Below are 14,546 nucleotides of genomic sequence, written 5' to 3'. Positions count from 1 at the left end.
TGCTCAGCCCCTCCTCATGTCATAGAAAACTAGCAAAGGTTTCCCGGGGCGTTTCGTTTTCCGAGAACAAGCATGGTGACTGTGTTTTTCTAGTCTAGTGTTTGAGAGTCTCTCTCTGAAGGCCAGTGTTCTTTGGACTAGACGGGGAAGAGAATGCTGTGCTAAGCTCATAACTGCAGATGGCATCCTGGAGCAACGCTTTTGAGGGAACAGAAACTGGAAAACAGTTTTCCTGTTTGCACTGCTTAGTGAGTGTAGTTCTGCTGCAGACAGAAAAGGAAAAAGATGAGGCAGTTAATCGTCCATTAGCCCAAGGGATGGATAAACAGCAGTCTAGTTGGGAGGGACTTTTGCTGTTGGGAGCAGTGCAAGCAGAAAGTCTCTGCTAAAGCGCCTGCATTTCTGGTTAGAAAGATTGCGGAATAGGAAATACGAAAGACCCCTGCCTGAGTCCTAGGTTGCCCCTGGCCAGTCAAAGTAGAACATACTGGGCTGCTGGAGGAGTGGGGAGCTGTTGCAGCCACGAGAGCTGGATTTTCCCCTGGGATTGCTCCAGCACCCAAGGCGCAGCAGTAGTAGTTTGGAAAGGTTTAATGTCCACTTTAGGAGCAGTTTTTAAAGGCTTTAAGAAACACAGATGTGTGGTCTTAATAACAAAAATGATCCATACGAAACATAGCAGAGACAAATATGTTTGGTATGCAGAACAAATAGTAGGCAGTCTCTATGGTCTGTCTCATCGTTTTCTGAGAACAAATGGTTATTCTTTGATTTTTTTGATGTGGAACCAAGGCCCATGGTAGGGGTTTGTATTGTCAAATAGTAAATGAAACTGGAAGTTTGTCTACCTAGTTGGGGACAAACAAATTTAGATGGATGAGCTAACTGGGCACATGTAGAGTGGTAGAGCTGATACTAGCCTTCCCCAGCCTGATGCTCTCTAGTTGTTTTGGGCTAATGCTCATCGGTTCTAGCCAACATGGTGAAAGTCAGGAATTCTGGAATGGTGGTCCAAATATCTGGAGGACACCAGGTTGGGGAAAGCTAGTCTGAATAATCAGACCTCAGCAGGAGATCCTGTACAATGAAGTGGTGCTGCCAGGGAAGGTTTTGAGAGTAGATGTCCAGTGCCCCACTTGTTGGCAAAGCGGCCAAATGCATCAGGGCCATCCTACCACATTTCAAGTAAACGAAGTTGTTCATTTAAATAGATGGGGGCTGGCTTGTAAAACTCTTAGGTCAAGAATTACTTAACTGTTTTGTTGCTAAATCAGCCTAGCCCAACTTAACTGTGTCTCTTACAACTTCAAATCGCCTGAAACCTGTCTTGGATGTAAATAAATGTCAGTTTGTATAAGGACTGAGATATATATCCATCCCTAGTGTCCCATGAAAGGATACAACAGATGTCAGCATTTTCTCTCTCTCTCTTTTCTAGCGATTATCTCTCCGCAAAACTGAAGATACCCAAAGCAAAAAGAAGACAGCCGGTGATAATGTGAGGGAGAGGATCATAAGGAGAGCAGCTCTTGAATTTGAGGATGGCATGTATGGTATCCTTTGTCTATGCTGAGAGTCCTTGCATTGTTCTCTGTTTGAAGGCACAGATGCATGAATAAAGTTCTGAAAAGGATGAGTTGAACCTTAACGAAATCTCTTAAGCTAACCTTGGTATTGGCATTCCACTGCTTGCCAGCAACTTCATTAGTCCTGACATCACCGTTCATCTACAGAGTGAAAATGGAGTTCTTGGCTTGGTAAGAGTACTACAGATGCTGTTCTGTAAAAAACAGCAATAAAGGGAGGGAGGAGCACTTATGCAGGATACTCTTAAAATGCTTGCCTGGACGGTTGATTCAGTATACATGTATTTTAAACTAGGGCCCCTATCCAACTGAAGATGAAGTTGACGCGGACCTCATCAATGCAGGTAAATCTGTTTAGTCTGTCCTTCAAAATTCAATCCTGCCCTTCCTTTAGTTAATTTAGTGAACTGTACGGCCCTGTTCTACGTGGTGTCCACATGGAGAGCCAGCAAAACGGAGTAGGGGTTCAAGTTAGTAGGAGCTGCGGAGAGGCTTGTTCAGGATGTTATCTCTAGGGGATGAGGATGCAGTTCTCCCCTGGCCAAGGCTTCTGTCTGAGAAGAGTCTTGGAGTGTCCTTCTGGGGACATTTTTATTCTTCCCCTCTGTGGTGATCTTACATCTTTCCCATGGTTGTAGGTCTGACCCCTGAGTCCTGACATATACACAACTGCCCCCTTTATCCTCCCAACAAAATATTGAGGTTGGTTAGGATAAGAGCCTCATGTTTTTTCAATTTGCTTCACTTCTGATAAGAATTTTTAAGTTAGGTCCCTTCTTTGGTGGGCTATAGCCAATCATTTAGTGGTTTCCTAACTTTGGCATACAGTATCCCCTCCCTCCATCTAAAAGGTTGAAATGCCTCTCCTTATGCTTAACTCATGTTCCTGTTCACATTCAGCTGTTCAGTCATGTCTGACTATAAGCGATCCTATGGGCCAAATCTCACCACACTTTTTGATCCAATGACACCCCTTTCACCATTTATTTATTTATTTATTTATTAATTAAAACATTTTTATGCCGCCCCATTCGCCGAAGCCTCGGGGCGGCTTACAACATAGATAAAACACCTGAACTGTGCTCTGCCCTGCATCCTCTTTGATGGAGTCTAGCCACCTTGCTCTTTGGCGACCTGGTTTTCTCTTGCCGCTGAGCATTCCAAGCATTATACCTTTTTCTAATGAGCTTGATCACACAACATGGCCAAAATAAGCGAGTCTCAGCTTTGTTATCTTGCCGACCAGGGACGCGTCTGGTTTAATATGCTCCAGCACCTGCTTGTTCATCATCCCCGCTGTCCATGGAATGTGCAGGAACCTCCACCGACACCACAGCTCAACTGAGTTGGATACTTAACTACTTTAAGCTAAAATGTATTGGGGATTGTTCATGTTTTGCCTTTGGGTCCACCCTCTTATCTTCAGCCCCATCCAGTGCTGGAATTCAGAACCTCTCAGACTTCTCTGAAATTGAATTCTGTTTGCAGGCAGAAAGAGATCCAGCAGCTTGCACTGCAACACCCTGGTTTGTAAACAAGCTTTCCATTTCTGTGCAACCATATTTGATGTTAAAGGTCTTTGTATAAAGGCATGCCACATGGTCTCTTTCTCTGGGACCCCCATGAGGATCTCTTATTAAACTTTCTCCACTGTAATATTGCACTTGGAGATGGGCAGACCCTTGTCATTGCAGGATAAATGTTTGTTTCTATCAAAAATGTGTTCATTCAAAATAGAGATAATAAATACTCGGTGCTTCCTTGACCAGTTAGCCACTTAAAGCTTCACATCTGTTTCTTCTATAGGTAAAGAGACAGTCACTGTGCTTCCAGGCGCGTCGTACTTCTCTAGTGATGAATCTTTTGCAATGATTCGAGGGTACGTGATGCAAAGATCTAATTTGCTAAATGTCAAGAGCACAAGCCCAGCTGGTAGTTGAACTTATTAGTAGTCCATCGCAAAGTGGCTATCTGTCAACCTTCTGCAAAGCAGCCATGCAATTAGTAGCTGGATATTGGAACTCAATAGATTTAGCAGCTGGATATGGGAGCTCAAAACAGTCAGCTCTCCTAGCTCTAACACTTGTTGCTGCAAATCCTTTGTAATATATCCCGCAGACCACTGTAGCCGTATTTGCTGGTGTTTCAAGCTAAAATTATTTATTTACCATTTATTTATTTGGGACTTTCTATGCTACCATTGCAATTTGTGACTCCTGTAGGTTGAAATTGGCCCCTGGAGTCCTAATGCTGTCAACTCCTGTGTTATATGAACAGGATAAGAGGCTGACAGTGTTACTGCAGCAAATCCATTGTGTGCTTTGTGATGTGTTTGTGTTTTGTAAACTCCACATGTTGGAAATTTGATCTCTGGCTAACCAGTCTGGTCCACTGAGTTCCTGGCAACATATTCCCAGTAGGATTCATCTCATGTTTATCCAGCTGCATTTATCCATTTAATAATGTTTAGTAGGCATGCAGATGAAATGAGAGAGTGCCACAGTTCTTGATGTTTCTTTTCTTCCAGATGTGTGTTGATTTTCTGATTTGCTGTTTTAACAGGGGACATGTTGATTTGACTATGCTTGGAGCAATGCAGGTGTCTAAATATGGTGATCTAGCCAACTGGATGATTCCTGTAAGTAGATGGAAAAGGTGTAATAATTTTCCTTTTCACCAATGCTTAATTTAATTTGAAGTGATTTATAAATGTTAGCTGGAAGGGCATAATGTATTTTTTGGAAAAAGCAGAGCAGCAAACGTTTTGTTTTGATTTTGGTGATTTGTTTAATTAGCCTGGAATAGCTTCATGAAGTACATAGTACTATGAATTATATTACCTTCTTGGGGAAAAAAAAGTTTGCAGGATTGAAAGAGAAGCATGGGAAATGATACTGTGGTTTTTTTCTGTAATGATATCTTATAGTGGGAAAATAGTCCTAAGCCACTGAAAATCACACTTTAAGAGTAGAGAAGCTGGAGGTTAAGGAGAGGTTAAAAGTGAGGGATGACATTTCCTTGGGGTTTATGAATATCAGTATCATAAACACTGGCGTTGCTGATTTGATGCAGTGGTGAATAAACCACTGAACCAGTGATGGATGCCCTGAGGCTAGCAGATGATAAATCCTAAAGAATAAATCTGGGAGAAATCCTGTAGTTAGCATATGAATATACTGAAAATTGCTATCAGTTCTTATCTACAGCTCTTATATTCTGAAACTATTTTTACAAAATGTGTGCCTCTGGTAGTTTATCCTGGGCAAAATCTTATTATCAAAGCAGTCTTAATAATCAGATCATGAGTCTGTCTACTCTTGACAATAGCTTTCCAGAGAGACAGACAGAGACCTTTCTGACCTCTTTCGATTAATCTTTGCAGTGCTCTTTTAAAAGACCTTAAACTTCCAAAGTTCATATATCATAGTAATATAGTTAAGAAGTAATAAAATTGCTATGGAGAGGTGTTGAGAGAGTCTTTGTTTAGGAAAACAAGGAAAATGTGCAAAGATGGCTTTTTTTTTTTTTTTGGCAAATCTTTATTTGTTTTCAGGAAACATAGTAGAGGGAAAAAGAAGAAAGCCCAAGGTTGTTCTAAGGATTTAACAAGCAACTCCTCTTTTAAACACATTTACAATAAACAAAGATCTCTATCAACCACTTTCCTATCCCACCAATTCACTTCTCAGTCATATATTTATCTAGCCTATACAGTTATTTATACATTGTAACGTTGCCTTGGTAATGAATAGTAATCACAAACATTTATAAGAATTATATTTTCTTTAACCATTATTTATATTGTTCATATTAAGCCTTCCATCTTTGAGTACATTCTTCAGCTGGTCTTCTGTTGAAACAACTAGTTAGCCTTGCCATTGTTACATACTCGGCTAGCTTGTTTTTCCAGGCTAAGCAGCTTTCCACTTTGAGGCAATGCTGGCATTAGTTTTTAGGGTGATGCACATTTGTTAATTGGAAATCCAGTGCCTGCATGTATGAATTTTCATGTGTGTGTTGGCTCTCCAATTGCTTTATATGGGGAAAAAGTTGTCATGCATAAACTGGTTCTCCAATTCATCTTTTCATGAGTATATTTGCTGGGAGCACATCGGGGAAGTGATCTGCACTATGCTTTGTTCCAGCTTCAGTGTAACTAAAGGAGTCCTGGAGTGAGAGGAAGTAAGTGGTAGGTCAGGTTAGGTAGATCTACGAGGATTTACTAGTAGTTCTCCAGGAGACTTGTGCTAGCTCAGCAAGCAGTTCTCACTTCCAGTGGGTGATCAGTAGCAAAAACAGGAGGCTTTTCCCCTCCTCAGGTGGCTGAAAGCATAAAAGCTTAGCGGGAGGAAAAAGAGTCTGTACAAAAGGTAACAAGGTAAAGGTAAGTTTCATGCAGATAGGTTCCATTCCCTCCCAAGAACTTTTCCAGGTTTTGACCTGTAGCCACCACCTCTGGCTATAGGGTACCTGCATGCAGCACTTTTGAGGTTTTACACAGATCGAGCAGATGCTCCTACTAGAGCAGGGGTATCTAGTAATTCAGCCTAAGGTCAACATAATTTGTTGGACCCAGTTCTCAGGCATTGCATTCGAGAAGTGGGTCTGAAGGCAAAGGGAGCAGGGCCAAAGTACCAAAACAACTGGTGTATTTTACTGTGATCTTCCTTTTGCCAGGAACTAAGCTTTAGCAGAGGTATTTTCACCTTTTAAAGATTGGGAGGAAAACATTAAAAGGCCAAGAAACTGCCACATAAGCAGCAGGCTGGGAAGAGTGTAGGGGAGGTGTGATCCTCTGGGACACCCAGGAAGGGCCAGCTTTGAGGTTCAACACTTCTGTGGTAAAGGATGTATTTCAAAATTGAACTGTGCGTTGTCTTTTTGTCCAAAGGAATGCAAATAGCAGAAATGCCCGTTTTGCTCATATCTGCAGCTCAGTTCTGTAAATTGTGGCAAGCTGAGTTGTCAGGGATGCACCTAGGTGTCTGCGAATGTCTGCAGGTTGAAAAGCAGGGTTGTTCTGACAGCTTCAGAGAAAAGGGTGATGGTGTCAAAAATGGTGGCCATCTTAGCTGAAGTTTTGACTGCACATGTTCAACTGGCCTGTGTAGATTTTCTGTATCTCATTTAAAGGAAGCTTAACTAGTCACTCTGTGGTTTCTTTTATTCTTTCTACTGAAGGGACCCCCACCCCCACCCCGCAAAATCATTTCCTAGCATTCTTTGGTAATGCTCCTTGGTTTCTTCTTTCCCCTTTTCTCTCACTTTCCCTTCTTTCAAATCTAATCTAGCTGGCTGAAATGGCAGTATGATGACAATAATTTTGTAATTACACCATTTTGCAGCTGCTAGTCAATGGGGAAAAATGACAGACCAAATATATTTCAAAAGCAATCCATCTTTGGGTTATATCCAGCCATGTACTTTTTATTGAGGAAATGGAAAATAAAGTACTGGAATATGTGGGGTTGCTATCATTTTTTATTATTATCATCATCATCTCAAGCTGTAATATTGGTCAGTGGATATTAATGTTCTTTAAGCTTTACAGAAAATGCTGTATAGGAAATTGTTCAATGCCTTCTTACAGTCAGTTAGTTGTTGACAACTTTAATTATTTCTAATCCTGAAAAATAACATATTGCTGAGCACTGGTTTTTGTGCAGTTATTTTTAAGCCTTTTAAGTTTCTTCCACAGAAGGAAAGTATAAATAAGCTCTTATTTTAACTCCTTTTTGGATACTTCTACACATTGCAAAGCTAACTACTTCTTACAGAATGATGTGTTTTCTTTTACAATAGTCCTCTATTTGTAGAGCTGCCAGGAGATTGTCCCCCATTTGAAACCATCTATTTGCAAGGTTCTCCTGACTAATTCCAGTTTAAAGATAAGGAACTGTAAGAACTGCAGTTCACCTGCAAGTAGCACGTGGGCAGCAGACTGGACAGGCAGGTCACAGGTCACCTGGCCATAGTCCTTTGCACTACAACAAGATGCCCTGTGTTTCTATTTAAACCATACACATTAGCATATCCATGTGCTATTTTGTGGAGATGCATTCTTTCTTGTTTAGCAATTCCTAAGTAGCCACCACAAGACTAAACAGGCTTGCTTGATTGTGAGGCCCTCTCACTGGCATATGATGAAGCCAGTGCTATGTAAAGGTCTTCAAGGCTAGATCCATTGTTGTGGGGAAGCTTCTGAGCAATTTCTTGGCCCAAGAGAACCCTTTCAGTGGCAAAAGGAGCAATGCCTGATCTAGTTAGGAATGGAAGAAGTAAGTAGTGTGAACTCAAACCATTCAACAGTTCCCTGTAGAGAATCAGGCCTGGTGCAGTGGAGGAGTATATTCTGCATGACTTAGCTTGCACCCTTAGCCAAGAGAGAACCAAAATGGTAGTGCTGGCTGCTGGTTGGTGGGCCTTTTAAGAAGCTTGGGCCCTAGCAACTTGAGCTCTGATGCATGCCATGGAAACCTTCCGCACAAGTGAAATGTATGCAAAAATGCAGTAGAATAAAATCTGAACCAAGAAAAAGAGCAACAAAATAAAATTAGCCTAAGTAGACAAGTGTCCAGGATTATCATCCATGAATTCTGCATGTTTTTAGGTTAGTTCCTGAACAGTCAATATCTTTGGTTCTGGAACAGAAAAGATTGATTAGAAACTAGAGCTTCCTGTTGCAAAATTTATTATTTCCTGAACTTACAGTTTTGACATCCTGCCTTTCTTCTTCTTGCACAAGACACACAAAGCAACTTGCAAGCTTCTCCTCCTCTCCATTTTATCCTCACAACAGCAGCTGCCCTGTGAGGTGGGTTAGATTGAGAGTCAGCAACTGGCCCAAAGTCACCCAGTGAGTTTCATGGCCAAGTGAGACTAGAACCCACATCTCCTGAGTCCCACTCCACACTGGCTCTGGCGATGCAGCCTGTATACTGAGTGACTGTTAACTGGTTTGTGCTACTTCAAAGGGTGGTTGTGTAGTCTAGCAGCACTGGTACCGGATCAGAACCTCTGGTCATGCAGTTCACATGCACTGGTATCGCCGTAGATACAAGGAACCGATATCTGTTTGGTCCGTTACCTTATTTCCCCTTATGTAAAATAGCCCATCTCTCATGGTGGTTTTGGGGATGATTGTATTAAGAAATTGAGCATTTTTTGCATTTGATGATTATTTAATTTTATATTTTGTGCAGGTCTGGTGCCTATTTAATCACTTTACGGTCTAGTGGGAGATGCAGGATGCAAAGAATGTCCATTTATTTGTTTTTGTTTTGTTTGAAATTTGCCTTTTAGGGTAAGATGGTGAAAGGAATGGGTGGTGCCATGGATTTGGTGTCCAGTGAAAGGACTAAAGTGGTTGTCACAATGGAGCACTCAGCAAAGGTAAAACAAACAAACCAAAATAAAACTAATAGAAAGCAATATGCCTGTCCTGATTTTTAAAAATTGATTAGTGCCCTGTTGTGCTCCTTGCCTTCATAGGAGTGATCGCTCGCACAGCAGGGCTTTCTCACTTTAAAAAATAACCTAAAATGAGTTGAAATGTTCATTTCTTGAATGGGCCTAGTCAGCAGAGCTGATAGAAGGAAGCATCACTGCTCTTTGCCAATCCAGGCATATTCTAAGAAGGCTGGAAGTCGTGCAAGTGGCTGCTCTTGGAGGCACACCTGACTTGGAGCTGCCCTGTTAGCTCATTGCTTCTGTCTGCGCTAGCCTGTGGCCTACCTCCTTGGGCTTTAATTCCCGCCTTGTATCTGAATGGTGCACCATGTGAAATAGCCGATATCCTGAGGCATTCAGATATCTACTGTGCTAAGAGAAGTGGCCTTAAGAGCCATGCTGGGTTAGACCAGCAGTCCATCTAGTCAAGCGGTAGTCCAGGCATGGGTACCATTGTCCGTTTCCACGCATGTTCATCAGCAGCAATCTTCCAGATTGAAGTGAGAATAAAGCCCTCATTGGTAGAGGGGTTGCCAACGCGCATAGAGAAAAATGGGTGCACTATTAGACTTAGAGAGCCTGTAGAGAGGATACAAAAGAAAGAGGTGTAAGAACTGCAGAAGATTTCTGCTGGATCAGACCGAGTTTCCCTTGGATCCAGCATTGCTTTCAGAGTGGCGCAACCAGCTGCCTGTGAAAGCCCATCAGTAAGACATGAGTACGACAGCACTTTCCCACCTATCTTCCCCAGCAACCAGTGAACATACATACATCCAGTTGTAGTAGTAACTATTGACAATCTTATCCTCCTTGATTGATGTCAGGAAAAAAACAGCCTCCCTGACATCCTCCCTGCACTGTTTAAATTATTTGGCCAGAAAATGATGCCTTTGTCACAGACATGGGAGTCACTTGGTAGTGGCAAGATTTTGTGTTGCCTAAGCAAGTATGTATATGACGAGACCCTTTTTGAATCTTAAAGTGCAATAACTAGTAAGGAATGAATATAAGGCCAGGTCAACTCAAATTATATTCTTTTTATATTGTGTTTATTTATTATTGTGAGCCGCCCTGAGGCTTCGACGAATGGGGCGGCATAGAAGCCTCCTAAATAAATACATACATACATACAATACAATACAATACGTGTTCAGAAAATGCTGTATTTGATGCTTGCTTGGGGAAGTTGAGTTCCTCTTTCATGGTTAGCTGTTTGCTCACGTTGATCTGGTATACAGCGGCCTCCTGCAGCAGTCTGGGGTCTTGTGACGAAGAAGCAGGCATCTTATTGCTGGGCTAACATGGGAAGTGGCCCTGAGGTGGTAATTTTCTCCCTCTTGCTCCTATGCTGGTGCAGATAAAACTTTATTTTATGTGTTTGTTTATACAGTGATATATAAACTGCCTTTTCATGCATAACTGCTTTCATGAGCTGTGTACACCATTTCATTAAAAACATAATCATAAAATAGAACCATCCAATTAAAACCACAGTACAGAAACGAAGGATAAGTAGTTGATTAATCCCTGGATTGGGTGAAAAGTAGGCTGAAATCATAACCTGGGCTAGCTCTGAAGTGCTGGAGAATTAAGTATGTCATCTTCTACTGCTGGCTCATGTCTCCACTGAGAGCCCCACACTGAGAGCCCCACATGTGTTGTAAGCCGCCCCGAGGCTTTGGCAAGGGGTGGCATAGAAATGTTCTAATAATAATAATAATAATAATAATAATAATAATAATAATAATAATAATAATCCAAGATCTGGAATTGGCTGAATATCCCATTCTTCTATTCCCATTTTGATGGTGTTCTGTAGATACAGCTTTAGATAGGTCATAACTGCTGCCGTAATAATAATGGGGTGACAGCAAGATCATCCTTAACTGCAAATTTGTGTAACGTTGGGGTCATGGTGGTGGTCTTGAAAGCCACCTCTCCACAAGTCTGTGTGCTTCAGTCATCAGGGGATGTTTAGAGGAGATATTACATGACCTTAAAAGATATACCTGATGGGTTAGTGAGCACTTCCCTTTAAAAATAGCACTGATAAATCATGACTGTGCCTGGAACAGACCTTGAAAGGTCCTTGAATTAAGCATTGTTGAGGTCTTGTAGTCATTTTTTCTTAATGCCAGTCAATTTCATTGAGGGTGCTAGCAGTCTTGGCAGCAGATGTAGATGTTAACTCGTATGAATTAGAATGAAACCATAACTGCCTACAGCAAACCAGAAAGAAACAGGTGGGGGGAATGGGTGAGAATACTCGCTGCTCCTCCATAGATAAGCAGAGTCGTCATGTGTATAAAATCCATAAAATTTGGCACTGATTAATTTAAGCTTGGAAAGTCTTCCAAGTTGCTTCTTGAAGTATAGAAATGCAAATGAACAATTGGAGATGAAAGCAAATTATTACCAAAGCTGTTCACCTACTGTTAATTAACACATGTAAAAGCAGACTTCTGGAAATTTTAAAGGGGCCGCTAAATTATGGATTGACATGAAACTCTTTGCAGCCAGATTCAGAGATTATATCCTTTGCAAGCATTGGTTTCATAATAAATACAGGTTTAATGCACTCCTGACCTGAGTTGCATGTAAAAAGGGCCCTAAATACTGACTGAGTTAGCATCCTCTGCTAGTCCAAAGACTTTCCAAGTGGCCTGTGACTTTGAAATAGCTTTGGTGTTGGTGGCTTTCCCTAACATGCTACCCACCAGGAATTTTGGACTTCAAGTCATGTTGATCTCAGCTATCCTGGCCAATGGTTAGGAATGTTGGGACTCGTCATCCAAAGCACTGAAGTGCTATAGGCTGACCTAGAATATGCATGCAATAGATTAAAGAGACTTCCGTAAACACAATGAACTACAAAGGTAACTTCACTGGCGGAATCTTCTATCGAGTTGTGACATGTTCTGAGGTTGTTTTCTGTGATGCTCAAGCAAACATTTTTTCCTTTGGAAGGTAATTGTCCATTTTTGTGCTTTCTTTCCTTCTAGGGAAATGCCCACAAAATTTTGGATCACTGCACTTTGCCAATTACTGGGAAACAGTGTGTGAATCGCATCATAACTGAAAAGGTAGGGCATTTAATTTTGTTAATCCCATTTCCCCTCTAAGTAGCTCAGAGCTGTCTTTTAACCTTTGCAATAGCACAGTAAGGATGGGTAGGCAGTGAATTGTCCAGGGCAAACTCTGGAAAGTTAAAATGCCAGTATGGTATAGTAGGTAATGTGTTGGACTGGGACTTGGAAGATCCAGGTTCTAGTCCCCACTCAGCCCTGAAGCTTGCTGGGTGACTTTGGGCCAGTCACTTACTCTTAGCCTATTTTACCTCACAGGGTTGTTTTGAAGCCTTGGGGTGCTTGCAGGGATAACAAAATGATAAATGAACAATGTCTTTGTGAGAATGGCCAGTTTTAACCTGGCTCAGGAAGATCAAGGAGGTGCCTTCCCCACCTACCCTCAAATAAAGGACCCCCCCCCCCCCCAGTTCTCTCAACTGCCTCTTTCAGTCCTTGCTGTATTGAACAAGCAAGGTCTGATGGGGATTCTCTTTGCATTAGTTTGAACTCCAGTAAAAAATCTCTAGGCAATTACAGACTATGACTTACAAATGCCAGTTGCACTGAGAACGTTTGGCAGTAGAGAAATGAAATGAATCAACGCATTGACTTTTCCAGCTTGAAACACTGGCTGCAGGCCTCTTGCTTAACTAGTAAGGCTTTCCTTCTTTCCATTTTAGAATACACTTCATTTATATTTCCTTTCAATCCTGCAGGCTGTGTTTGACGTAGATAAGAAAAATGGGCTGACTCTGATTGAAATCTGGGAAGGCCTGTCAGTGGATGACATCAAGAAAAGCACTGGTACTGACTTCGCAGTAAGTTGTTGTCTGCATTGAGCTGTGTTTTGCATATTCGGTGGGAAACTGTCCAAGTGGGTAAGAATCACGTCTGGTCCTGGCCATTTGGCTTCTTGTGCCCTTTGGTTTCTCTGCCGCCTGCCCTTAGCCTGACCCACTACTGAAGGGCCTTCCCTGCTACATGCCCCTAGTTCCAGTTGAAGAATGTGGTCTTTAACTGGAACAGGTTCAACACTCCTGCTTTAACATACAGTGATAGAGTAGACAAATGGCATAACAGCACTGTGGCGTTTGGAAAGAGATGCAGCTGTCCATACTTATTTTCATGGCTGATTTTGAAAAAGCGTATTCCAGACAACACATTCAGCAGCCCATAGCAAGAGAATAGTGATTTAGAGACACCCGTCATTATTATGGAAGTGGCATTATATCAAGAATGAGCAATGCAGTTTGGATTTTGCTTGGCTCCAAAGTCAAGCTCTTTTGTTTTTTGTTTTTTTCCATGTACCCTTAAATCAGATCTACAGCTTAGCTGGTAGATCATCCTGGTGGGGCAATCTATTCTAGTTTACAGGACAAATTTATTATTGAAATTATAACACCACCATAAAAACAGAATGGAAAGCCATAACTGTAAATTTGTTAGGTTATAAAATAATAATGATCAGCTTTGCTCCATACAAATTAAAATATGTCTGTCTTGTCTTCCTGTGAAATCCTGATTCTCCCTTAGGGGATCCAAAAACGTATTAAACCCACAGTCCTATATAGCACTTACCAGCTAGTCAGATCCATAGAACTCAGTGGGGGTCAAATTCTGAATAGATTTGTTTAAGCTTTAGACTAGGATCCCAGTGAACAAGTGGCTTTCAGAAGAAAAACAAATACTGTTCTTTCTTTTATGATAAACTACCCATTTGGTAAAAGGGACCTTAGGTCAAAGTTGCAGAACATGTCCTTGTTTCAGGGCTTCTTAGATGCTAGACTGTATGCAGATTTCTTGTGCATACCGGTTTTTCTGTTTGCTTCTATGCCCCAGATTGATCGGCATACATACTAATGCTCATACATATTTGTTTTTGTTCTGTCAATTGAAATGAATGAGGGTATCTGTCAAGCAAAAGAATCAAGGGGGTATGCACACGAATACTGAGTGCCTCCATTTGGATTGGGAGCGGGAGCCAGTGTTTCTTGGGGAATAATTAACGTTGTTGCTTGTGCAATTGCAAGCAATTATAACTGAAAATGGCTTGTGACATGGCTTCATTAATGTAAAATCTTGATGACCTTGTTCATGCATAATGCTAAACCATGGCGCATTTACGTCCTACTCTGAGTTTTTCTGAGGTCCCCCCACCCCCGCGTCTCATCTACTCCTTCCCTGGATCCCAAATGCCTTCCGATGCTGTAATAAGGACAAGTAGACATCTGGGGGTTTTGACTGTTCTTGTCTGCTGTACATTTTGCTTTAGCCTAGCAAAATAATGTAGCCTAGCAAAACAATTACTCATAGTTCTGGTTTCAGTCCATGGTTTAAACAACACAGTGTTCAAAACCCAACAACAGGTTCTCTTTCTTGGTTGTTAATAAACTATGGTTTATTAGAATAGCTGCACTCACACATTACAATAATCTAGAATTCA

At 41.5% G+C, this 14,546-nt stretch overlaps 1 protein-coding gene across 2 annotated transcripts in view; it reads left to right on the top strand.

The window, feature by feature from the left end:
* OXCT1 (3-oxoacid CoA-transferase 1) overlaps positions 1-14,546 on the top strand; it is a 58,676-nt gene that overhangs the window by 37,549 nt on the left and 6,581 nt on the right. For both annotated transcript variants that reach the window (XM_044445809.1, XM_044445810.1), the window contains 8 exons: positions 1,439-1,553; positions 1,663-1,757; positions 1,882-1,930; positions 3,393-3,465; positions 4,149-4,224; positions 8,889-8,978; positions 12,038-12,118; positions 12,820-12,921. In XM_044445809.1, the coding sequence (XP_044301744.1) occupies positions 1,439-1,553; positions 1,663-1,757; positions 1,882-1,930; positions 3,393-3,465; positions 4,149-4,224; positions 8,889-8,978; positions 12,038-12,118; positions 12,820-12,921 (681 nt within the window). The remainder of the gene's footprint in view (positions 1-1,438; positions 1,554-1,662; positions 1,758-1,881; positions 1,931-3,392; positions 3,466-4,148; positions 4,225-8,888; positions 8,979-12,037; positions 12,119-12,819; positions 12,922-14,546) is intronic.

The sequence above is a fragment of the Varanus komodoensis genome, unplaced genomic scaffold (assembly GCF_004798865.1).
Source record: "Varanus komodoensis strain SLA01 unplaced genomic scaffold, ASM479886v1 scaffold5, whole genome shotgun sequence".
NCBI classification, from domain to species: Eukaryota; Metazoa; Chordata; class Lepidosauria; order Squamata; family Varanidae; genus Varanus; species Varanus komodoensis.
Note: the sequence above shows the minus strand (reverse complement) of the source record. Positions and strands in the feature narration are given on the sequence as shown.